We start from the raw sequence: 27744 nt of genomic DNA on the forward strand, positions 1-27744 counted from the left end.
CAAAAAGCCACTGTGACACACTTTTATAAGACCGTTTATAAATTTTAAAGACCAGACGCGTAGTACTATCAAAACAGGTGGCACATGATTCGGTATATAGACTGAGGCATGTATACTAACTTATCACATGTGAAGCAGAAATCGCATTGTGGGGCGTATGTACATACGTATATTATTGGTATAGATATATTTTATATCATGTCTACGTAAATAAGCTTCTTTTATTAATCAGTATGGATGCGTTTCATATGACACGTGCACACCTCAGTGGACGCATAACCGTGCACCGTTTACCGTTTCGCTGATAATTGGTGAAATTGAACTGACGTCGATTAATTAGGTCAATGACGTACGCGCTAGAAACGGGATAAGGAGCTCACATACGTATAAGGGTGTATGTGTTTGTATGTGTATGTATTGAGGTCTGGCGAATGTAGTGACAATGACGATGGAAAAGTGGCTTACACATTGGTGCACGATAAGCAGGGAATCAATTTATTTCCGTATGCGACTTACACCAGAGAGTTTTTACTTACTTGGTTTGAAAAATTATACTTTTTTAGGGGAATACTAATGTGAATGCTGTGAAGTTGCGTAGTGCGGTGCGATTGAAGGGTACATGAATACATTTGAAATTAGTATGACGCCACGGGGTTAGTTACAATGCGAGAAAGTTATGTGTATTGATTTTTTTATTTTGTTTTCGATGGACCTATGCGTAAAATTATCCTGTTAACTCAGATTTATGTGTATCGAAGGAGTTATTTTTTGGCACTGTTTTATTTAACTTACTTTGTTCGTCGATGGTATTATCAACTGAATCTTGCGATTAATTTTTTTAATATAATTGTTTATTGACTATACAGACGATATTTCGACCTCATTTAAATTTCTCCGCACATCGTGGTGCGTCTTACTTTACTCAGCTGTTTCTACTTAGTTTCACCGAAAATGGACTTTTTTGGGTAAAAAAAAAAAAAAAATTATTTGGTTAGCTAGTAGATACTGTACTATTTTTGTCAAAGCGTGCTGTAAAAATTCTAACCAGAGAATAAAAATTGTTGTAAGCCATTGGAAAATTTTTCCAAAAAACTAATTGTACCAATACGCATTGTGAACAGACTGGAGGTAAAGAAAATTGGTTTGTAGGGATATTATAGTTAGAGCTTGCAATACTCAATATTCGTTTATTATATATCATTACCTTTAAATACAATTTATTATTTCCAGGATTTAACAATTTAATTTAATAATTTAATAGCTGTCCTTACAATGATTTGTAACTATTTTTTGATTGTTTTAATTCATAATTTATTTAATGTGTAACGGTAATAAAATATTTATTATTTGAGTAATGGTTCATTATCGTTATTACTACTGTTATAGTAATCATTATTATCAATATTATTGTTATAAACGTAGGTATTTTTTATTATGGTTGTTAAATACAGTAGTGCATTTGCTGATCTGTTTTCATAAATGTTCACTTACTGGATTTAAATAAAAAATCACCTATATTTTATAAACTCACAATTATCATGGAAACAAAAATTAACTGACGGTTAAAATAACAAATTTTAACACAGTATGTCATAAGTATCTGGTATGATAATTAAATACAATGTAATTTTGTATTCACTAGATCTCTTGAGTCTAATGCTTTCTATTATTATAATAGTCATTCGTGTCACAAGTAGGTACTGTGATGGATTATGTAGTACAAAAAAAGAAGTATAAAAATTACATCAGGTATTCGCACTTTCGAGGCTATTTATGTCTTGGTCTGATTGATTGATGAATATTTTGATGAATGTACGTACTTTATGGGTCAGTTTCATGTACTCATGAATTATGATACATTAACCACCGTACGAAACTTTTTTATGAAAAATATGAGTAGTAATAGCAAAAAAAAAAAAAAATAAAAAAAAAAAGAAAATTAATGTAATAAAAAATTAATGATGAAAATACTTCTTGAACGCCAATGAGACTTCTTTGTTGGTTTTTTTTTTTTTCTTCAATTATATGAACATTTTTGTCTAATTATAGCTAAAAGCTCTTGACCTACTACTGTAGGACTTGAAAATAAAACTTACGTGATAATTAGGTTTCAAGTATAAGGTAAGACTTGGTACAGTATTGATATTGCAAAGTCAATTTTACCTGTAAACCCAAATGATGTGGTCCAAAGTAAATAATTACCAAAAATTGTAGCAAAAAATTCTGCTGACATAAATTACCTATGCTCAATTTGTATTAATCTTTACAGAGTTGTATGAATAAATTTACCACGTGTGTTAATCAAAAGAGACGAGTGCAGGATTCACCGTACCCGCATTCACATCATATCCTCATTGCTACTTCTACCAGCATGTGTCTAAGCTGATTATTTTTCCCATCTGCGCAAGTACGAAAAAAAAAAAAAAAAAAAAAATTATCACAATACAAAAATGGCTCTTACGAAACTCGAAATGCTTTGATAACTCTCCCGTGAGCGTCCAAACTGTACCTTTCGGTCCCGTTATCCAAGCGTCATCAAGCGCGATCGCCTCCGAATGACAATTTGATTTTCGTAACAAATTAACGTCGCACAGTCACGCGACAACTACTTGAATATTGATGACTTCCTCCAATATAATATGAGATGCATAATTGTGCGCGTTATACTACGGGCTTTTTGAGAACTCTGCTGTTTTACCACACAGTCAAGGTATGTTTTATTTATTGACAGTTCGAGAAAATATACAACTTGTGTATTTAAAATACACAAGTTCCGTGTAGTTTCATAAAAAATTTTATTGCAACATAATAACCCAACTTTCGTCTATTGTGCATATTTTTACATGTGGAAACAAAAATACTTGAGTCCGAGTGTAAGTATTTTTAAGTTGTGAAAGATGATGATATAATTAAAAGAATCGTTGTTGTAACAATGTCAGTTCATATATGAATCAAAAAAAAAAAAAAAAAATTTCTACAGCATGATTTTCAATCGCTCCCTTAACATATATTATGTCCTGGAATTCTTAAATTTCAGCGAAGAGTCTTATCTGTAGCGTCTTTCCTATTGTTAACTTTTATTAAGCAGAAGTTTCCTTTTGTTCGTATGTTGAAAAATGTAGTTTTTTTTTTCTCATTGTAAGAGAAACGAGTTATAATGAAGAATAGGTACTTTAATGTACTTTTCCTTTCAAAGACAATAATGTAGAAGTAGAAGTAGTACTCATCACTTGTTAACAAGCCGTGTTTTAAATTCAAATTACGCTGAAAATTTTTACTCCTTTACTCTGCTCCTTCTTTACATTATACTGGTTTAAAAAATTTTTCCTCTTCATCTTTTCCGTAGGAATTTTCCTTCATGTACTTTAAAAGAATCTCCTTCAATTTACAACAAAAAACTATGCTTTACAATTTTAAGTATCAATTTATACGATAGAAAGCTCAGAATCAAGGCTCTGTCGTGATTATTCGCTTTTACGTAAAGGTTAACCAGCCACTTGCCTTACAAAAGAGAAAACAAACGATGTCACCTTGTCGAAAGCCATTGAATTTCCATGAAACTCACATCAAAGGCGAAAATCTAATTAAAATTACAAAACACAAAGTCCCAATAGCAGAGGGTTTTCAATTAAAGGAGATAATGAACTGATTGATTTTACATCGCGTTAAAGAGAAAAGAGAAACAGCCAGATATTTTGAATTGCATTGAATATTTAAACGATTCCTGTCTGCAACTCGATAATGTCGCGATTGTACTGCATCTTACTTGATTTCAATTTATTTTTGTTGACGTATGGCAGATAAAAATTGTTTTAGATGCTCTTTTAATGTGGTGCAGTAAGAAACTATTATTTAAAAATTCTAGGTATACAACTACATGAAATAGTAAGTTTTTCTCAAACCATGGAAATTTTATTAATTTTATGTACTACATTTATGATAGTGGTACTTTAAAAATTATTTGAAAATTTCCTAAAAATTTTTTTTTTTTATACAATTTTTTTATTTTTTTTTTTTTTTACTTGACATTTCTTGAAAAAATATGAACTTAAAACTTGTCTGATCTAACGAAAATAATAAAAAATACGAATAATTGTCAATTGAACGTACGTCAATTTCCGAACATTACATGCACACAAAATAGAGCCAGCGTTTTCAGCATGAAAAAAAAAATAAAAAAATGAAATAATAATGATCACCCAAGAATCTGTCTGACACGTGATGTACAAGAAAAAGGAGATAAATCAGTACAAAATTCACGTACAGGCGAATACTTGAAAAAATTCCAAACATCAATGGCAATCAACGAGAAATTTCGTTAAGTGAGGTACCAAAAAAGAAATTATAAAATAACCCTCCACGAAAGAAACAAAAAAAAAAAGGACGTGCCTTTGAGAAATAAAATACACAAACGAATACCAAGACAAGATGAAAGGAATGCGTTCTCCTTTGAAACATTGGAGTGGAATATGAGAGTACGTTCACATGGAAGCACTGTACGAAAATAGATTTCGTATTCACGTGAATTGCACGAAAAGGTATTATGTGTGGACCAACCCCGTTGAGCTTCAATTTTTCTGCTTCAAGCCTGTGTAACGCACCCGAAAATAATAAGGAAATTCCTGTTATGTGTGATGTATACATGGCGAAATCTGTTTTTTCTTCGCGACAGTCATTTTTTACTACAAAAAGGTGTGGTGGAAAATTAAGTAAATTGTTGTTTATTTATTTTTTACGAAACTCTCAAAGTAGAAATATTGATATGCACCCAAAAATAATTCGGAACCAGTCGATTTAATTTAACTGCAATTTTATAGTTGATATTAGTAATTGGGTCGGAAATTACATCATAAAACAATAATTTTAGGAACTTCTCAACGCAGCACTGTCGGTATCTTAAATACGGTTCAATTATCAATGAAACATAACTATAACTACTAAATTTAGACGTAATAACTAGGTCAAAGTTTTTTGAAATTAGGATATCTGAGAAAAAGTCACAGATGCTTTTGTTTTGTAAATATATTCTGTTAAATATGTTATTATGTAATATTACGACCAATAACCAGATCCACACGAATGTGCCATTAGCTAGTGCTTCATCGATTGTTTACTACCAAAACCATAAATATAATTGTAGCAGTCTTAATCACAGTATAGCTAAATGTTTAAAGAAATTCGTTCAAAATTAAAAGAAAAAAAAAAAATTTTGATTAATCAGTTGTACAAGCATCCCTGTCCATTGGCGCGGTTATATAACAGTAATAAAGAAAAATTAATCTCAGATTATCAAAGGCAATGCTTGTATTTGCGAAAATTCTGAATTCCAACCAAGTCCCACACGCACACACAAAGTTACAACGATCGCATTTTCGTAAAAGCCACGTCTGACCAAACATTGATATTTCTACTGAATCTCGAGTACTATCGTGCGACTGCACCTTGAAAGCGACTGATTTCAACTTTTATTTCAATCAATCTGCCGAGATTCAACGAATACGCGGAAAAATACCTAAAAGAACGATCTCGCAAATTCAGCCACTCTTCGTCGTCATGCGCACATCATTAAGTACGGTCGGGGTAAATCTCATCTCGAGGCGTCTCACGTTTGTCCCCCTGTGATTTTCTTCCTCCTCTTTACTGGGATCATTTTGAGGGTGAAAAGGAATAAACATACACTCACGTGAGGAGAAAAAACACAACAAAAGTATAAAAACGGGGGCAAGATATGCCGGCCGGGAGGGACGTATCCTTCGTCGTTTCCCGGGCACTCGCACCTACGCGTCTAGACGCACGGTCGTTGCGCGTTGGGGAACGAAAGATGGGGGAGGTGAAAAAAAAAAAAAAAAAAAAAAAAAATAGCGAGTCGAGGAAAATGTATATCGGCAAAAATGGATGGAGGAAAGGTTGAGCGATGAGGAATGGTTCCTTTCAAGGGGTACGGCGGGGAAAAAGGTGAAGCGGACAGATGGGAATCGGAAAGTGCGGCTGAACGATGAAACGAGCTTTCTCGAGGGATGGGAAGGTTGGTTTTGTACTTAGGATGGGAATGATTTGCGAATATATACATCGAGTAGTATGGGGGGGAAAAAAAATTTAAGAGGGAGGTTAGAGATAATTTTTGGGGTATAAATAGGTAAACTAACGATCAAAATTTTTTCATTTTCGGATTTTTGGAAACTTATACCCTCGAGTTGATCGCTTTAATGTATGAAGTGAGTGAACACTTTTTTCTAAAAATACATGATAGTACGTCAGGCTTATTCATTGTCATATTATTATTTTGCGAACGATATCACGAATGAAGTACTAGCTATTATTTTTTACTTCTTCTCAATCGAGCTAATCGCTGCTCCTCAAAGACCCATACGTCTTCTCAAAATTTAATCACCCACAAAAAAATCGCGTATGGTTTTCAAATTTCCTGTTTTGCGTGATATAATTTATGGAATAAGGAAAAAAAATTAACAACAATATACTTGTATACAATAAGAGACGTAAATTTTTTGTAAATTTCTTGAAACGAGTTCCCATTGTAAAGCAACGAATATGTGTAATCTTTGCAAAAGACTTGCGTTTAACACAAACTTGCGTTTTGCACAAATTAATTGTAAGTCATTCAGTATAAATTTTTAATACTTTAAAAGTACATATTGTTTACTTGAATAGTTTGAGCAAAAAACGGACAGGTCCTTTTTGGCTTGCAAACAATATTTGTTTGATTCGAATACGAAGATATGTTTTATATTTCTGTGTTAAAACTCGTCCACACTTTATACAGATAGTGTATACTTTTCCATGAACGCACAAGGCAAAAAATGACCATCCGCCAAATCATCTACAAAAACTTACATACACACAGCCAATGCCACTTTTTCGCTTTCCCTGAAGCAATTCCATGCTCAGGCACGACCGCATCTTTTTGCTGCACACCTGCGGAGCACACAGCACACATAGCCATCTTTGCTCCGAGAGAGAAGTGGGAGCTTGTGCAAGCTCGCTGGGCTTTATTGGGCGGCAAACGGCTTGGGTCGCGCTCACGTAGCCAAATGCCCGCGCGCAGGGTGTGTTATTTGGAGCCTGAAATCGCTCTCCTCCCCTTTCTCGCTGCTATTGCACTGTATTACGTGAAAGGTAGTGTTTTCGTACAACGTTATGTTTATATATATATATATATATATATATATATATATATATATATGAATATGTGTCGTCAAAGTGCGCAGCGATTATTAGACAAAAGATTGTCGTCCTTGTAACGTACACCTCGACTAAATTGGTGCCCACCCCAAAACTCAAACTGCGGCCGATAGCGAAGCTGAAAGGGAGATTTGGAGTGTATTCGTGCCCCACCCAATGTTGCAGTCTCGTTGTGTATTACTCTCCCTTGCTTTGATGATTTAGATGTTGGATCTTGAAAATTACGTGCGCGAGTTACGCATCAATGCCGATACTGTGAAAGGAACGTACGTAATTGACACAGGCTTGTATGTAACAGTGGTATAATAGGATTACGCGACCACCAGATTTCGAAATCATCTCCTATCCTCGATTTCGTGCAAATACTAAGCAATAGGTACGTTACGTTCGACAATGTTGTTTGGTTGATGTATAGAATTTTGGGAGATTATTATATTTATCGTGATAGATCGATATTCAATCGAATAAAATGTTAAAAGGACAAAAGTTTTTTTTTTTTTTTTTTTACGAAGCCTCAAGTCTCGATGGTTTTGAAAATCACTTGGTCTCTTCTCGATATTCTTTTATCGAAGCCATATGTGTCTCGTCTCAAAGTAGGTATCACATTTGTCTATTACTCGTGACTCTTTCAAAAAAATTTTTGCGTCCAGATTACGATCGTGAATAACATGACATACGACATCCTTTCGTGTCGAAATGGCAAAAAAAAATTTTTTGCTACATGAGTAACGAAAAAGGGAATGAGGTCACGTCAAAAACTCGATGTTACACTCAAGCTCTTATTGACATATTCATAAAAAATAACTGTTTTTCGAGTATGCTTTTTTTGTAAGGGTAGTAGACGTATATACCTTGGAATAATGCAAAACTTTAGTTTCAAACTTTCTGCGTTAACAATCAGGTGAGCATTCATCTGTGCCAATCGTTACATAAATTTGCTATTCACGAAATACACGAATATTTTACGAAACTCGTGACTTTTTTTTGTTCCACCGCAGCGTAAAATTAGAGATCAATTCATGTTAGTGCTCTATTTTTTTTATTTTCTTGTTTTCTACTGTACTTGTACAAAAAAAATGTAGCATCTAATTTTTATTATGTTTTAAACTTTTCTACATCAATCGAAAATCATGTTTTCTTACAATTCTGTATGAAATTTTATATTAAAAGAATGTAGTTTTTAAACGATATGGCTTTTCTAAAAATTGATACATTTAAACTTAAAATGACGACAAATAATTTTTTTAGCTCAAAACTGAGATATCATATTTACAACAAAGACGAGGTACGTCTTTTTTTTATGTTGTAAGGAGAAAAATAAACTAAGGAAGAGCTTTAACGAAAAAATACGAAGGAGAAAAAACGTTATAGTGAGTGTAAATATTTAAGTGTAAGAAAAATGGCTAGTTTTCCAATTTTGGTATTTTCTTCTAAGCCTCCCTATAACCACTACCCTTTTCTATCGTACCCGTTCACTCGCTCTTTTTTTCTTACCTCCGATTTCTCTTTGTATCCCAATTTATAGGTCACCCTTTAATGGATTGTCTTCTTTTGCGCTTTACCTTTCTTTCTCCTTTAATAAAATCGAGCCAATCCTGTCAACGTTGCTATCTCAAGTTGGTTAACCATTTTAATTAGCGAGAGTTATTTTGCTATCGAATTAGCAAGACTTCTGACTTTTTCTTCTTTCGTGTTTTGCAAATGATGGATTTCTTAATTTTCAAAGTAAGTAGTAAAAATTCAATATTCATTTTAAAACTAATAAATAAATATGGAATATTTATTTAAATGTATTAAATATATAACTGTAAATAAACATATCAACATTAAACATACGTACCCACATTAACCCCACGTAACAATACACTATAAATAAAACATTAACATTAAATGTGTAAAATATTATTTTTTTATAAATTGAATATTTTTTTTTTTCATAATTTTAAAAATTTATTTTGGCAGCTTAAAATCACTGTTACGGAGATAAAAATTTGCAAAAAAAATCCAAGCTGTCAAAAGTTGATTAAAAATTAAAGTAGAGTTGTAAGTTTATTTGTTTTTAATACATTATTTAAAGTATTTATCAAAGAAAAAACAATATAATATAACTTATCAAGTTATCAATATAATATAACTTATTTATCAAGTAAAAAAGAAAAAAATTAAATGGTCTCATACTTAATTTTCAAGACTCATTAGAAAGCCCATCATTTCAAAGTAAGACTTTTGGAGCTGTATATTATCCTTTTGCATCCTGCCTTATTACTCAAATTAACAGCACGGCGAGTCGAAGGAAAAAATGATACCGATTCGCTTAATTAATCGATCATCACAAGAACAGCCAAGCCTTTTCGATATACCAAGGGTGAATTTTGTTTATTCATCGTGGATATTAACTATCGCGCTTCTGAACGCGAATAAAACGCAACTTCCGCATAAACCTAATGCTTTTTCCTCCAACACCAAAATAATAATTAATAATAATAATCCTACCCTCCTGGCCCGCAGCAAGGGCACTTATGCATCCTCGCTTTTTTTCTACTGATATTAAAACAGAACAATCACTAGTGCAGTTAGGGAAAAAAAAGGAGTCACGAATTGCATAACCATTAGCACAGGTCTCGCTTCTCCCTTCGAACAAACAGACGTATGAGACAATAAAATCATGAAAGCCGCGAGGGAACAATCGCGTCCTTGGCGTATTTATATATCGAGTTTCTCGGGTATCCCCCAGATTTTCCCCGTTACTGTCACATCTCCGTTACAAACAACTACACATTGGTATTCATACAGGCTCTTCGCGTCTCCCTCCTTTCATACCTATATTATCTCCGAAGCCAGTTCGTTTATCGAGACGTTCAATCGTTATTTCGTCCTTGCTTCTGTCGTCTTTGTTGCGCATCACGAATCACCCATATACGTATGTGTGTACATTAGTATGATAGAGGTAGTACCGTTTTCTGTAACAGGCCACTCCGATTTATGGCCAAGTGCAAGGAGAAAGTAAAAAAACATACGAGGAAGTTCGTACGTGTTTGACCGCTTCCCCATGGAGATACGGACGCAATTTCGAGTTTCCTTCCTTAAAAAGTTATACACCTGGCGCTCAAATTTTTTTTTTTTTTTTTTCATACTCAAGTATAAGGTGAAAGAACAAATAGCAGAGTTGTGAATGTTGTACGCGTGCGATTTCAAATATATTGTGTTTTGGCCAAGAGATATGCAGTCTAACTGTGTGCCAACGTGCCAGAGAATGTAATTGCGAGCGCGCGGAAGGGGTGTCGTAAAGGGAAAGTGGACCAAGAGCATGAAATTCGCATGAAAAAGGGATCGCCGGGGAGTTTCATTCGTCCTCCTCGCGGTTTTTACGGCTCTTTTGCCGTAAGGATAACTACGTTCCGTCACTCGAGTTATTCTCATTTGATGGACAAGCTGCTGAACGAGGGACATTAAAAATCGGCAAACGGAACCAGAGACCTGCCAATGAGTAGATTATTTTTTTCTTCTGCCACACGTTGGATGGGGTGCAACAAAAACGCTCGTATATATTTTTTAATATTGTCCGTGACCGAAAGACATCCCACAGCACGAAAACGTAAACCATTAATCGGTCTTAAGGATAATTTTATATCACGTAAGTAATCAACTTCCCTCGGCGACAAACGGATTCCACGACACTCCACTAAAACCCACATAGCCGCAAATGACTGGCAGCCGGAATAACCTCCATAAACCTATATATGTATTTTATCGTATTCAAACGCAGATTACTCGTTACGTATCAGCTGTGCAAACCGTGAGGCCACCTGTATGGTAGTTCCCTTCCCTACTATCTTCGTTTAACGAGAAAATTTGATTGATCAGCGATACTTGGCTTTAACCAACGAGCGAGTGGCGCGAAGGGGAGGCTGTTTTACATTTTGCAGGAGATGATCGAATTTATGTTTCAAAGGCGCCACTGCCGACGGTGGCCTTTTAACGCTGTATATATGTATTGTAATTACTCTAACGAACCGGCGAAGCGTGTCTTTGTACGTCACACCGTGGTGTGACAAGCTTGCCTGTGTGGGCGTATGTGTAGGTCTGTACTGTCGGTATATCAATGATGTTAACAAAGTCCTCTTTTGTGTGATTTCAGTGTCCGGAGCGTCATGCACAAGTACCTCGAAAAGAAGAACGAGGTGAACTTCGACAAAATATTTAATCAAATGCTAGGTGAGTCCGTTTACGTATATACACTTTTTTTTACTTATAATATGTGTTGAGGTTTGCGAAGTTTAGTTTATGAAATCACTGTGACGTCCCTTGACAAAATTAACCCGAAATCAATTGAAATCGATGAGAAATCCATCATAAATCAACATGAGTTTGAAGATGAAAAAAATAACATTTAAAGTCTCATGGGAGTCTTCATGAACTCTATGAAATTGTGTTATTTTTCTAGAATGATAACTGAAGTACTGGAATTAATGACTTTATTTGTAAAAAGACAATTCAATTTTTTTTTTAAAGCTAAAAAATACGTCCTAATTTGATCAGTAACTATACACAACCATAAAATTAAAAAAAATCATGTATTTACTTAAAGAGCTTCCTATGACTTTTCTTCTCAAGTTTACGGTGGTTTTTACAAACTAGCCAATAAAGTCATTATTTTTTAATCAGTACAAAATCATTTTGAAACTACTGGGACTCTATACGTAGTCTCAAATTAATTGAACGCCTTATAGTAAAAGTCATTAGTCCCTTCATCAAAGCTTGAATAACACAACTGTTTCTATGTGTATTTTCGTTTTTTTTTTTTTTTTTCATTAAATATTTACAAACTTAGTTTTTGCGCTTTGGCCAAGATATGTCTATCGACTCTGGAATAGAAAGTGCTAGCTCAAAATCAAGGATTTAAACCGATGGAAAAATCTCTCCTACTGTGTTTTCCAGATGATTTTTCTACCGAGGGTAAAACCACTCTGCGTCCTTACAACTTTCCACCTTCAATGAAACATTACAACTATGATATTTACATGAAAATATTACGTTCCTGAAACAGCATCTCTTATCCCAGTGACTTTGAAACTCAATTAATTCTTTTCTGGGCGGTCGATATCTGGAACATGTTTAACGAACCGTGACTCTTTATTTTTTCAACGAAGAGCACTCGAGATTCATACTATTTCAAAACTTTTCGCCAAAAAAAGTTTTTTTTTTTTTTTTTTTTCTAATTTTAATCTCACAGTTGCGAAAAACAATTCCGTGACCTATTTTTCACAGTTGCCGAGCAAACACTCTTTCCGGTAGTTGTTATGTATATAAGTGTAAAACAGGCGTTCAATAAAATTCCCAATAAGCAAAATCTACGTATAACATCGTATGTACTTGATTATTGGATTGCAGGTTACCTTCTGTTCAAAGACTTCTGCGAGAACGCGGAAGAGCCCATTCCACAGCTGAGGTTTTACGAGCAGGTACTTGCACAAACATTATCACTCACACCCCCTCGCACGCGTTTCATCAACACAATAAAAATACCCACGGCTGCAGTTCTAATATGTATAAGGTCTTGTATGTCTGTTCCCCGGTCTATTGATCCAGCGGGCGATTCAAAAAGCTCGTAAATCAAAGTGTACCTGGTCGAATTTAAGCACCCGGCACTTTGGCTGGAATAATCGTCTCGTCAAGGTTTACGAGTGCACCTCACTGCACTACCATTGTTTATATATAATGTTGGGTGAAAGAAGAAAAGAAGTGACAAGTTGATGCAGTTGGTCCATATTCGGGTCGATGGCTTTAGTTCGCGGGAGTATATGTGTAGTAGCGGTCGCGTGGTCGTGATTAATCGACGGAGTAATTATAGCTGCTGAGCTGGGATATTTCAAGAGGGTTGACTGATGTACGTATATACGCATAGAGTCAGTGTAGTGTACGGATGATTGGTAGTTTGGGGGGGGGGGGGTGGTTCTGATAATAAGATATTCCGTGAGATTGTAGGCGAGTCATTTAATCGTGGAGTGCTGGGGATTGGAACTTTTTTTTCGGATTGAGGAAAAAATGTGTGTTGTTGAAATTTCTTCCGTACCGTTTTAACTGTGGCAAGGGCCGTTGCATGAAAACAATTTTTGTTCGCGTCTGTATGAATAGTATCTTTGCTTATTCGATGATAAAACAAAAAACGTAATATTCATAATCGAAATCCTTCCTTGTTTTTTAAACTTAAAAATATAATTTATTTATCTACCGCAGTATACATGTTCAAGTATCTTATATTTGGTGATTTTCCTCCTCCTTACCGTTTTTCATGTACTTTTTTTTAAAAAAAATTTTTAAAGACTATAATGATATCCTTTTTAATTGTGTTAAGTTTGACACCTTTTCATGTACTACATGTGTGTTTACAAATGTACCTTGAATATATATTTTTTCTTATTGTCTCGACTTTTAATTATCATGATTTACGAGCATTAAAATTGAAATGCTTTATTTTATCATACTATCAAATTTTCCTTGTTTGAAATTTTCTAATTATTTAACAAACAAAGATAAATCCTAAGTCATTGAAAACCAGCATTATAAAAAAAATAGTAAGTTCGAGTAAAAAATAATAATTCAAAGTTTTCTTAGAGCACATGAGTATTTACTTACGCATATTACATACAGTAATTTTTTTTTCACGGTCAAAAATCACCGGATACAATAATTCATTCACCATCCAAAAACAAAAGAAAATAAACAAACAAACAAAAAAACTGCAAAATTTATTCGCTACTAACGTTCGACGACTCCAATCATTACAGGTCAAAGCGTACGAGAAACTCGAATGCCCCGAGGAACGGCGGAAGCTCGCCCGAGAGATCTACGACAATTACATAATGAAGGAACTCCTGGCGCATACGCACGTAAGTCAACCTGCGGCATGTATATGGGTCATTTCACAAAAATTGTAATATTCTCACGCTCTTGTTAATATTTTTTTAATCCGTTGTTTAAAATTTTTTCATTACTTTTTTCAAGTTATGTGAGGTCCTAACTTGTCGGAAATTTTTAGGCCCTATTCCACGACCATATTTTGAAAACCTATGTTAATTTAAATTCAGTTTTTAAAAAAATTTTAAGAGCGTTACGGTAATGACAGATTTGTGATTACCATAACGGTACTTGTTTTGCGATTGTGCAGCCCTAAGTCTGAATTGTTCAATGAAATTTCGTTTGCCACATCTCCCCAGACCCCTTCATGCACAACGATCATTTAGTCGATAAATTCAAATCCCTCCGAGATTAGAGACGTTATTTTACCGGAAAAAATCTTCCATATTCTTGACGGCACTGTAAATAGCCACATTTTAATTTGGGGCTACAAAAAAATTTAACATGTTCTTGTACACTTCGGAGTACAAAATAATCAATTTCCAGTGTCTTATTAATCGCTTGGCCAAATTAAATCCTTTGTGGTGCGCAATCCAAAAATGTCAAAAGCTTTACAGATTAAACGTTCCGTACTTAGAAATATTTTTTTTATTTAAAAAAGGTACTCGATACCTCAAACTTTCAAAGAGTAAATAGTAAAAAAATTAAAATTTTAACATATAGGCATCGGAAGCTGCAAAAAATTAAATTTTTTTCGACTCGATCTCGAAAATGCATTAATGGAAAATTGGCTTACACCGTTTCAAAAAAATTCCAACTGGAAATAATTTAATCCATCATTTTTAACATATCCCTCATGGAATATCGCAGTTTTTGTGAAATGACCCATATACATTTGTACAGGTTCGTACGCACTTTTCTTTCTCGCTTTCTTAACTGACTTTTCTTCCTTTCACCCTTTTTTTTTTTTTTTTTTCTCTTTTGTACCGGCCCCTTTATTACACAATTCTCTTGATTAAAGTGTCTAATTTATTAAGTTAACGAAGCTTTTTTTCACTATCTTATTTATATATGTCTTATACGTCTCCACATATACATTTTATTTCTTTTTTCTTATTTTAATTTAACGAGGGACGTTTCTTTCGCAGTGATCACATCTTTTCTCAAAATCTATTCTAGGTCTCGCACTTGAGAACAGACAATATGAGTCGAAATGGAAGAAATTCGTTTACCTTTTTTTCTTAAAGAAGAAAAATCAGTTTTGATTGCTTTTTCCATGATAATATTTAATTTAGCTTACAGTCTGCAGTGTGTCTGGCTGTGGAATTTTTTTCATTATCGGAGTGCGGCTACTCCGCTGAATATCTTTATTAAAAATTGGAGTACGTTTTATTCATCGAGGATATTATAAGTACATCCGTGTTAATAATAATTATTTGTTTCATTAATTTTTCAATCCAATCATTTTCCAAATAAAATTTGTAATTTTTTTAGTAAAAAAAAAGCACTCTGCTATAAAATTGAAAAATTTTAATTTTTCCGGTGTTGAAATAATGACAGAGTAGCTTGAAGCTCTTGCTTTGTTGTCCTGTTGACGCTTCTGAAGACCTTACCGCATAAATGCCATTTTAATACATGCCATTATACTTAAAAGCCTTTATGTGCTTTTCTTCTAGGAATACTCACAAAGCGCTGTGGAGCACGTGCAGGAGTATCTATTAAAAAACGAAGTTCCCGTCAATTTGTTCGAGGTGAGTTGTTTGATGTTTAAATTTAATGTTTTTCCAAAATTACAATATATTTGGTTATAGAAAAAAATTTTTTTCAATAACTTATTACTAGCACAGACCTTGACAACTATTTCCACCTAAAATAATTAATTATGTTTTGAAATCAAAGAAAAAATTAGAGGACAAAAGTGATAAAGCTAACATTTGAAAAAAATGCTTGTTAAAATATTTTCTCAAATGTTAAAAGAATATTTGTAAAAGTACGTATACGATTAGTTTTAAATAATAGTACGCTATTTTTGCTAGATAAGATGTTTTTAAGTATTTTAATACAACAATTAAAAAAACTTTTCCAATAATCAGAAAAAGTCCGTCTAAAATAGGGCATTAAATTTTTGGGAACAATAATTACTTCACAGTATTTGAATATCGACCAAATCATTATGCTTAAGTCTGCAAATTTTTACTTCCCTTTCTTTGGTATACTTTGAATAATGCATTAAATTTTTCATTTTACGAATGATATTGTTCAACTGTACGCAAAATCTTATTTTTTGGAAGTAAGTATTCATTTGTATGTCTGTCATTTAAACCTTAATAGTTTATTAAAAATAAAAGAAAGGGTCGAAAACTATTACATGGATAAAAGTTTTAAAAAATGCGAACGTCTTAAAAAACGGACGGTGTCTCGTGTAGTTTTTTTTTTTTTTTTTTTTCTTTTAACAAAACAGTCATCGTGAAATAAAAGAACCGAAGGAGAAAAAGAAGCAGCGAGGGAGGAATAAAACTCTTTGATTTTCAGCCGTACATCGAGGAGATTTTCAATCACTTGAGAGGAGAGCCTTTCAAAAAGTTTCTTGAGAGGTAAGTCCGTCGTTGTCCTCCTTGTTTGAACTTTTTTGATACAAACACCCTCGCACGCGTGCAACAGTCAGTCAAAAGTGACCAAAAACTTTTCTGCTGCCACCCGCTGAGTGGTTCGGGAGAAAACGAAAACTTTTTCCAAAGTGCAGAAAAAAAGGACCAACTTTTTAATCAGTGCGAAACTTTGTTTTAGCGACAAGTACACCCGATTCTGTCAATGGAAGAACCTCGAGCTCAACATTCAAGTAAGAACTATTTTGCATTTACGATCGAATCTGCTTGTTTCTTTTTTTTGTTCTGTTTTGCTTTACTTTATTTTTTTGTTTTTAATTCCATTAAACAAATAGAATTATAATCAAGCACAATCCTCTCGAATCAACTTGTGCTCAATATTCCCACTAATTAAAATACAAATTAGGGCGTTGGATGAAAAAGATACAAATAATACACGTACCATACGCTAAAATGCTTGATTTAATTTTCACAATAAATTTAATTATAAGCGATCATTATCAGTAATTGAAACTCAAATACGTGGATTCTTAATACTCACGAGATTGATATTCGTAAAAAAACACTGTTATTTCATGTATACCTACTGTACCTATTGAAAAATATGATACTAACTGCTTTAGCATGTGCTGTCTCAAAGAAGCTCCTACACATTATTTGTGTGAATTTTTATATGCTTTTTTAGGAACTACCGCAAATTTTTAGGAAAATTATACATTTTAATCGATATAAATATTATCTCATAAAAATTATCTCTCAGTTGAAGATACTTTCAATGAGTATTTTTTTATTTATTATTAATATTTAATCAATTTCTAAGTATTATTCTATAAAATCCAAAAAACGTATTTTACTTAAGGAAGTTTGGATTAAAAATGGTTGCAAAATCACAACAAAATTTTTCAATCCTTACAAAAAAAAGAAAAAACCACTTGATATTAAAAAATTATTTTTTCACCACACAAACACATTATAGACACAATGAGATATTTTTTTAACATAAATTTTCGGGATAGAAAGACATAAAAAAATAATATATTTTTCCGCTCACACTTTGAGAAAGCAAAAGAACCTCAGTCGCATTCCATCCCAGCTCACCTAATAAAAGAAAGAAAAAATTTAATAATGGTTTTTGTTGTCGCACACCCCAACAGCTGACGATGAACGACTTCAGTGTGCATCGGATAATCGGCCGAGGTGGTTTCGGCGAGGTGTATGGCTGCCGTAAGGCCGACACGGGCAAGATGTACGCGATGAAATGCCTCGACAAGAAGCGCATCAAGATGAAGCAGGGTGAGACGCTCGCACTCAACGAGAGGATAATGCTGTCGCTCGTCAGCACGGGGGTGAGTGTGGGTTCCCTCATTTGACTTCATACTTAGTTATATGCTTGTCTAATTTTTTTGAAAATGTTGTCTATGAAACCAAGTAGCTGGGGAATTTTTTAGTTTTTTTTTTTAATAGACGTAAAGCGTTAATAATTGTTTTTTTTTTTTTTTTTTTTTTTTTTCAAGCACTTTGCGTTTGCGATTTTTTTCCAAAAAATTTTGTGCTCAATTTTATGTTGAAAAAAATTTTTTTTTTGTTGCTCCTAATAACTCAGTACTTGAAGAAAAAATCTTCCAGCTTATACCTTACATTTTCAAAAAAAAAAAAAAAATAATAATTTAACAGGAAATGTGAAAAATTTAAATAATCATGTGCAAGTCAGATTACGTAATCACTGACGTACATTGACTCGTCACATGGCAACGATGTAATGTTGTAAAGCAGCCGTTTTATGGCAACATAAAAATTAATGATCAACACGATATTGCAGCTAAATAATTTTTTTTTCATACCATCGCATTTTATTGCACTAAGAAAAATAAGAATAAAAATTACAGCTTGAAAACTTTAAAGAGTAAAAATCAGTGTAAGCATCATTGATAACATAAATTTTTTTTATTTGAATAGTAAAGTATTCTTTAAAGTGTAAAATACCACAAGCTTATTATTAGGGTTTTTCAACTGTAATTTTGATAATTTTTTTCTCAGTATACGTGCTTTATCGCTAAAATTTTACATTACATTGAATAACAAAGTTGTTTAACAAAGTATTTATAACATAAAATTACTTCATTTTACGTAATCGGAGATAAAATTTATGTAACTACCAATTTGTTAAAATTGTTAATTACAGAAAACAGCTCCGCCTCATGAGCTTAGTTTTTTTGTATGATAAAGGTACACGTGCCACAGCAAGCATTATCTGCTTTCAAACGCACGTGTACATGTGTGACGCTGGTCTCGCCAATTGATTAATTTAGGCGTAACGATGCTTCAACGCTACTCCATCGTAGTGATAATGATGAATGCCACTTTAGCTTGACACTAATTATGTTACATTACTCTGTATATTAGACGTTGGTGTGTATAAATACTCATTACTTGTCCGCAGTCTATGATACATGTACCTCCATAAACGTCAATGTGATGTTATTGTACACCGCATAAGTGTATTCAATTTACGATGAATTATTGAAGTTGATTTATTTTATATTACAAATTTAGCGTTTTACTTTAGACAAAAAATCTTTATCGTCTACATACCTTCAGAACTATATTATCATTCAAGGATATGAAATTGAATAGTTAAATCTTATTATTTTGAATTGTCAAGTTTTGTTGAATTCTTTTCAAGAACAAAAAAAAATCTAAAATTTTTTTTTTATCTTAAGATGATAAAAACTGTTATTAATTTTTTAGTTTAAAATATACCAAAAATTTAAGGACGTTCGGTAGTGTTAGCGGGGGGAAACATTTGCGCGGTGAGGGGAAACCAGCGATGAATGAAGATTTGGCAACGTCGTACGGGTCTTAAATGTGTGAGTGTTCATGTACACGCATCAGGTGTCTCTGCACACTCTACACTGTCTGCTCGTCTGCTGCGTGCTGCGTCGGTTACGACAGCGTTCGTGTATCAATGTTTTTGTGATAAAGCTGTAAGTAATTAACCGCTACATATCTTTCATGGGATGATATTTCAACGAACGTGTTTTCCGTAAAAGATGTTCTTGCGAAAATTCAAAGAATTTCTGATGAAAAAATGTATTCGCCAACTTTTTTCCCCATGTCGTCTATCATTCCCAAAACAGTGATTAAAAATCTAAGTCAAAATAAAGTAGATTTTAATATTATTGTTAATAAATTTATGGAAGGTAATGATGGTTTAAGATCGTTTCTAATAAATGGGCAAAGCCCTTTAATCAAAAGAGCTACCAGTGTAAATAAAATACTTGAATTTTTAAATGACTTGACAAGTCTCATACAGCATGGGATGTCAGATAAGTAGGATGATTTCTAAGATGAGTGATTCAAACTATGAGCATGTGATTTTGTAATGTGCAAAAAAATTGTATCTTAAGAAGAAATAATAAATTTGAAATTAAAAAAAAATAATAAATAGCGTGTTATTAACATTTATTGTTTTTAATGGGAAGGGGTGGGCGTTCTGTACATACACTCACGCACACACGTAAGCTTGTATTTTATGCGTGAATGCATAAATATCTACAATAATATTGAGATATTAACTGATCAACATCCTGGAACATTTTGAATTTCCCGCCACTTGCGACGTTGCCGTTCCGTTTCGGTCGAGCTTTTATTTAATTTTTTATTTATAAACGAATCAGACGATCGTCGCAAAACTTGGTATACATCAAATTAATAACATTATCTGTAACATATAAAAAAATTGGCCAAATTCACTGGCCCAATTTGCTTAAAACTGTGATTTAGTCAGTTCTCCCATAAGCGACAGTGTTAAAATGACTTAACTTTGAAATTCAATATCTCGAAAACGAAACAGAGGAACCTCTTTAAATTTTGACTGGTTTATTGTAACAACAATAAAAACGTCTGGTCAAAATTTCAGAAAAATTCGTTGGAAAATTCAATCACTACCGAACGTCCTTAAGGCTTTCGGTACTTTTCTAGAAATCACGTTACTTGAAATTTAAAAAGTTTTTTTTTAATAGGATTATAAGCTTTTTTTGATACAAACAAAAACATTTTTTTTTTAAATCTAGAAACAAGGCGTTACACGATATTTATTTCGTTTTTATGAATTTTTTCTTATTTTCTGGGGGTAAGTGAACGGTACAAATTTTTGCCATAAAAATAATTTTTTTTTTCTTTTTTTCTTTCAAGTGCTCCTGTGGAATATAACAGTAAGATTGTACACTTTCTACGTGATCACTTACATGATTCAATTGAAGGACCCAATAATTCATCGCCACGGCGTTCAATTATTATTATTATTATTATTTTTTTTTTTTAACTTAATATAAAAAATCATAGTAACCAAAAAATGAAAAAAATAAAAATGATTGAATCCACAAATCAGGTCGACTGCCCGTTCATCGTATGCATGACCTACGCCTTCCACACACCTGACAAGCTCTGCTTCATCCTCGACCTAATGAACGGAGGTGATCTGCACTACCACCTCAGCCAGCACGGGGTCTTCAACGAGCCCGAGATGAAGTTTTACGCCGCGGAGGTGATACTCGGTCTCGAGCACATGCACCGGCGCTTCATCGTCTACCGGGATCTCAAGCCTGCCAACATACTTCTCGACGAGCACGGCCACGTCAGGATATCCGATCTCGGACTGGCTTGCGATTTCTCGAAAAAGAAGCCACACGCCAGCGTGTCAGTATTTTTTTTTTTTTTTCTTTTACTTTTTATGGTCCACGGGAGGGTTTATGTGTTAGCCAGTGCTAGCTGGAGTATTTATGTGTACAGGGCTGCGAAAAAAGTCGCTGGTCAGAGTGTCGGTGGGCTATAAATTTTTGTAACTGCTGCATAAATCTCTCGGTGTACGTAGAAGCTCCGCGAGGCGTGTAGTGGCCGTGTCCGATTGAACGATCGATTTTTTAAAAAAACGGGTCGCGGACCATACCTATGATTTATGGGCTCGTTTCGCGTGATATGAATAATGAGCACCTACCGGTGTGATTAAAATTCTTGGGCAAATTATTTCCAAGCGTAACTCAGTGTTTCAAGGTGAACTCGATTTTTTCGGGGTGATACACCGTTTCGAGGGGTTATTTATCAAGTTCCTTGACGAAATCAATCTAAAATCATTGAAGAATCGTTTGTAAATGTGGACGCATATTTTAATCTATAATAAAATGGTACCTGAGATCTCATACAACTAATGAAATTAATGAAAGCGAGTAAACGGTTGTAAACTCTGTTTGTAAACAGAGGACGTACATTTTTTCAGTCTCTGCATGTCAAAGTATACCGATCGGCCACTATACTTAATTCATGAGGAAAAAGTTTTAATGTATTTATTTGTGGAATTAACTTTGGTTTTTCTTCACTGATTTCATCATAAAAAATAATTTCAACTTTTACAAGTACATCATTAAAAATGAGTATACTTGAAACAAAAAAGAAAAAGATACCTATGATTTTATTATACTCCCAACAGGGGCACGCACGGGTACATGGCGCCAGAGGTGCTGTCGAAGGGAACGGCTTACGACTCGAGCGCTGACTGGTTCTCGTTCGGCTGTATGCTATTCAAGCTGCTCAAGGGCCACAGTCCGTTCAGGCAACACAAAACTAAGGACAAGCACGAGATCGACCGTATGACCCTCACCACGGTTGGTACTTGTTGTACACATAAATATATTTTTTTTTTTTTAAGACTTTTCAGATTACTCCACAGAATTTTAATTACTGACAGTAGGTTGGGAATAGCAAATTCCTTCTCATTTCTGTATGCATGATTTTAGCTCGATGAATAGACCGGTTTTAGTGGTAAATTAAGGTAATGAATGATACGAACCTACGAAGTAGTATCTTCTTCAACTAGAAAAATTGATTCTTACGAAAAAATTTTTTAGGATATTGCTTATCGGTATAACAAAATTTGGAGGAAATCAGTGCTAGCTCAATATATTCTTCAAATTTTGTATGATGATAGTATAACAATTATAATAATAACAATAGTAAATAATAATTAATAAATAACAAATAATAAATAGTAACTAATGATGACAGTTATTAAAATTTATTGTCAGCCTTAAAACACGATTTTATGATTTCTTATTGTCGTTTTTTATCGCTTATCATTAGTTATCCGCTAAGATAACTTTTGTTTAAGATGTTTGAATTTTTTCTGGGTAAAAAAAAGAGTTTTTTTTCACCTTCGACACATGTCTTAAGCAACTCAACATAATGAGAATCGGCTATAAATTTTATAAGTAATTTTTCATTAAAAAATCTCTAAGTATTCGCAGTTTTTTTCGAATAAGTAATTTGGCAATCATTTTTAAGCAAAATTACACACTTAAGGTTACGACAGTATACGTATAGATTTACATCCTATTCGGCGACTGTAAATAACAAACTTTAATGTCAAAGAAATCAAACAACAAATTTTAAGATAAACAATAAAAAGTTAAAGACCTCACGGTGGAGATGCAAATTTTTTTTTTATTTGAATATTTAAGAATAATAACGGAGTCATGCAGCATGCAAAAAAAGAATGTAAATTTTTTACACAGCGCTTGACCTATTATTCACACTTGTGCGGCACTGAAAAAATAAATATTCTCAAAGTTGTGTAGAAGAGAAGGAGTAGTTGATGCATCCATTTTCTGTGGATATAATGTATTATATACGTGTCCTACGGTGCGACCGATGTTGGAAAACTTGCAGTTTTTTTTTCGATGATGAATGAGTTTGGGGAAATAAATTGGTTGAGAAGACTCGCAAGTAACATGAACTACCCACAAACTTTTTTTTCGCAATTATTATATATTAGCTTTTCAAAACGAATTTTCATTAGTAAGATTGGACATAACTATAATTTAATTGAAGTATGAGTGCATTTAAAAACATAAACAGAATTTCGAAAGAAGAGTGTAGTACAGATTATTTTTTAAATAAATCTCTATTACTCTTAAATGGTAATTAACAAACAAAAAGTGAAATTCTTTTTGATATATAACCTTTTCTTTATAATCTAGTAAATTTATGAGTAGTTTCTTGTATCAGAGATTCCGTGTAAAAGGCTTTTTTTAATTGATGATTTTTTTCCTTAACTTACTGGTCGTTTATTTTTTCCTTCCATGATATATCACTTTTGATTACTTATGTTTGGTCTTTTGGGGAGTCATAAAACATACAAAAATATCACATAAAAATGTTGCTCTTGCCTCAAAAGGTCAAACATACTAAATTGGTAAAATTACTTCCATGGCTTATAAACAGTTGTGCGGTTTAAAAAAATTATGAACCCATACATTTGTATTTTTCATGATACATTCACGAATACCCGTTTCTTTATCAAATTTCGATTCTGATACATCAGACCACACCAGTACGTCAAATTCAAGGTATCGTAAAATATTTTCGCCCCCCCCCCCCACTCTTTTCCCCTTGTACAACATGAGTCGTTGCTTTTTTTGCGTATACCTGCTTTGTCGCACGACCATTCGTCTTCTCCAAAAGAACAAAATCCTCATCACTCACTCGACGGATCCTCTAACACTCTTCTTGATTTCCGTAGACAGTAGGTCTTTTTCACCTTAGGCGAATAGTATACGAATGATACAAAGTGACGCGAAAGGGAAAGTTTTTTTTTTTTTTTTTCTAAATAAACTTTGCGATATGAAGTACAACACAACTATTCCATTCATAAACTATTAGCACTCTGGAACAAAAAACTTGAAAATATTGGGAATGCACTTTCAAACTAATTTCGTTTGAATCGTTTACCCATAAATACACTCTCAACTTGATTAATTGAACTCATCAAAGAGTCGCTTCACCTCACGAAAACCCATAATTTGAAGAGGAAAAAAAAAAAAAAAAAAAGAAATAAAGAATAACGATAGTAATGATAAGGCATGCCCCAAAAATTCCAGAACGTAGACCTGCCGGAGTCGTTTTCCCGCGAGCTGCGTTCCCTGTTGGAGGGTCTCTTGCAGCGCGACATCAGTAAACGGCTCGGCTGCGGGGGCGAGGGCGCCGACGAGCTCAAGGCGCATTCCTTCTTCGCTGGCATCGACTGGCAGCAGGTCTACCTGCAAAAGTACACCCCGCCCCTCATACCGCCCCGAGGCGAGGTGAACGCCGCTGACGCCTTCGACATTGGCTCGTTCGACGAGGAGGACACCAAGGGCATCAAACTCACGGACGCCGATCAGGATCTTTACAAGAACTTTCCGCTCGTCATTTCGGAGAGATGGCAGGCCGAGGTCGCCGAGACTGTGTTCGAGACCATCAACAACGAGGCTGATAAGGTGCTTTTATTCATTTTCTTTTTTTATTTTATTCCGGTGTTTTTTTGTGATTTACTAAATTTGAAATGGTGAAAAACCGCTGAAAAAATGAAAAATGAAGGTACCGGTAGGCTTGCGGTCATGCTACCGCGTACCTATTAGTGCAATTGCGGTTGAATTTGTCTATAATTTAGTAAAAAAAATAAAAAATAAAAAAAATAAAAAATAAATGATGCCACATGTTTGTGTATTTTGTGATTATTACATTAGCCCAGATAATTTAAATTTACGATGCGAGAATTTAAATACAACTGATTGTTGTGATGTTTTTTCGTGGCGTTAAAGTACCCTAGTGGAACCAAAAGTTAATTTTTAATAATGATTTTATGGGATAGCATTATATGATGTAAGACCACTCGAAGAAATAAGTAATAGTTTGACTCTTTTGCACCACTTATTGTAAGTTATTTTATCTATGGTTGCATACTTACGATTGTTAAATAGCATCAGTTGTTTATTTGTTTTTTTTTTGTATTAGAGATTAGATCTTCTTTTTTTTTCTTAAAAATTGAATCATATTTGCTCATAACAAACAAAAAATTTCAGGTGGAAATGAAAAAGAGGGCGAAAAAACTCAAATTCGACACGGACGAGAAAGGTGAGCTTTTCGACTTTTTGAACTTATAATCGAATAGACCATGGAGTTACACGTGTTGTTTAATCAAATAGGTTCAGACTGTATATTACACGGATACATGAGGAAACTCGGAGGGCCGTTCGCGAGCGCTTGGCAGACCCGGTACGCCAAACTTTATCCCAATCGGTTGGAGCTACATTCTGAATCGTCCACCACGAAAACCGAGCTGTTCTTCTTTGATCAGGTGAAATTTGCACCTCGCCGATTTGCATACACACGATTGTCACGTAAAATTGGGCATTTCGGCTACAACGACACTTACATTGATTTTTGTCGACAGGTCGAGGAGGTCAGTCCGGACTTGCAGACAGTCAAAGGCGAACAGTGCATCATCATCTCCCTGCGAGTCAAAGAGGAACAAAAGAGCAAACTCGTACTGACGAATCCTGTGAGTGTTAAATTTGAGCTTTTATGAAAAATGCAGTCGAAAAATTCTTTGGAAAAAACTACATGGAGTATCTTTTAGCAATTTATCGCGAGGACTGTTTACCATAAAGTCATCTAAAGTGGTATCAAGATAACTAACGTTTGCATTACTTTGACAAACAAATACAATGAGAGTTGCAATTATAGTTTCACTTGAAAAAAAAAAAAAAAAAAAAACCTTATCCCTTTGACCCATCAGGTGAAATGATGAATCGATAGCTCAGCTTGATTTTTGCTTAAACTTAGTAGTACTATAGAGCGCATACCATCCCCTTGCATATATGTATGACCGTGAAAAATTTGAATCGAATGATCTAAAAGCTGTACCTGCAAAAAAAGCTTGAAAAGAAAAAGTAACCATGTACTGTGCATCACTTCACAGGACGAAATAAGCCTAAAGGAGTGGTCGATCTCGCTACGCTCGGCGCACAAGGCCTCGATCGAGATGTTGGGCAACATGGCGCGCAAAGCCGGCAAAATCTACGGCACCCAGCACGACACCGTCATACCCGCGACGCAACGCTCGACCAACGGCAACTAGCCCGCGCCAGCAGCCCACCACCACCGCCACGACAACCACTCCGCCTCGTCCTCCTCCACCTCGTCGACGCTATCTCTGACCTCGTCGTCCTTTTAATCGAGAACCCACTGCCCCGTACACATACTCTTTAGCAGCAGCGTGTACAAACACCTACGAGACCCAACCTTTTTTTATACCGATCGAGGACGATGACTGTTACGCCGACATTCGAGATCGCGTTCTCGAATAAACAAAGCGATGGAGTGCGATCATTGGATATTTGTATTTAAGTAGGCTTATCGAGGCGTCGTTTTTTTTTAAATAACGAACGTTCAAACGTGCAACCGTTGTTTAGCCATACTTAAGAATGTTAGGTATATACTTGATAATATGTATATACATATATATGTGTATTGTCGCTCTCTCTCTCTCTCTCTATCTCTCCGTTGACTTGATTCTCAAGCGAGATGTAGGCTGTCGAAAGTTTTTTTTTTTTTTTTTTTAGATTTTCAACCGAAACATATATATATATATATGCATGTGACAAGCCATTGTTGCTTACAATATTGTTTATTTCGGAAACTAAACGACGAGTTTCGTAAGGTCCGTCGGTCTAGACAAGTATTGCAGGAAACGTATATTTCGGAAGTGACTTCAGGTACTCTGTTTTGGAAACGCAAGCAAACGGTTCGAAAAGTGAATGAGAAATAACTTTACTCGTATCTGTAGTCCGTACAAGCTCTCGAGTCATTAGATATGTGTATGCGTGTGTGGGTATTGAGAATAAATTTTGTAAATAGATTTTCGTGAAGGAGAGCTCGAGACTTGTTTTCAAATGTTAACCATGCGGTTGGTTTGTTACTTCTTTTCCCCCGAGGATACGTTTGTAAAGCAGCTAAAACAATTAGTTCAGATGCCCATAGCTCTCGCAGCCCTCAGGCCAAAAGTGTGGTTTTCGGCTCGCTGCATGGAGTTTTTCCGGCCAGGGTAAGGCTAAAACTCTCTCTCTCTCTCTTATGCGCAAACGCCACGGGTGTTATAAAAAAAAAAAAAAAAAAAAAAAAAAAAGGAATGTCTTGGATCACACGTTCGAAAACTGAGACTTGTTCCTTACTTTTGTTAAATATGTACCACTTTTTCATTGACAAC

At 34.3% G+C, this 27744-nt stretch overlaps 1 protein-coding gene across 3 annotated transcripts in view; it reads left to right on the forward strand.

The window, feature by feature from the left end:
* Gprk1 (G protein-coupled receptor kinase 1) overlaps positions 1–27029 on the forward strand; it is a 101274-nt gene extending 74245 nt beyond the window's left edge. Inside the window, exons 2-15 of one of the 3 annotated variants that reach the window (XM_089590301.1) lie at positions 11339–11415; positions 12592–12662; positions 13989–14090; positions 15735–15809; positions 16591–16652; positions 16846–16897; positions 17819–18010; positions 21055–21362; positions 22150–22324; positions 24596–24973; positions 25559–25610; positions 25682–25833; positions 25930–26044; positions 26399–27029. In XM_089590301.1, the coding sequence (XP_089446427.1) occupies positions 11339–11415; positions 12592–12662; positions 13989–14090; positions 15735–15809; positions 16591–16652; positions 16846–16897; positions 17819–18010; positions 21055–21362; positions 22150–22324; positions 24596–24973; positions 25559–25610; positions 25682–25833; positions 25930–26044; positions 26399–26616 (2029 nt within the window). In that variant the 3' untranslated portion in view covers positions 26617–27029. The remainder of the gene's footprint in view (positions 1–11338; positions 11416–12591; positions 12663–13988; positions 14091–15734; positions 15810–16590; positions 16653–16845; positions 16898–17818; positions 18011–21054; positions 21363–22149; positions 22325–24595; positions 24974–25558; positions 25611–25681; positions 25834–25929; positions 26045–26398) is intronic. The other 2 variants (XM_089590303.1, XM_089590302.1) reach the window with 2 other exon arrangements.
* Positions 27030–27744: the final 715 nt, after the last annotated feature.

Source organism: Copidosoma floridanum, unplaced genomic scaffold (assembly GCF_036245765.1).
Source record: "Copidosoma floridanum isolate Cflo_tuat_1 unplaced genomic scaffold, Cflo_Japanese_pri ptg000012l, whole genome shotgun sequence".
NCBI classification, from domain to species: Eukaryota; Metazoa; Arthropoda; class Insecta; order Hymenoptera; family Encyrtidae; genus Copidosoma; species Copidosoma floridanum.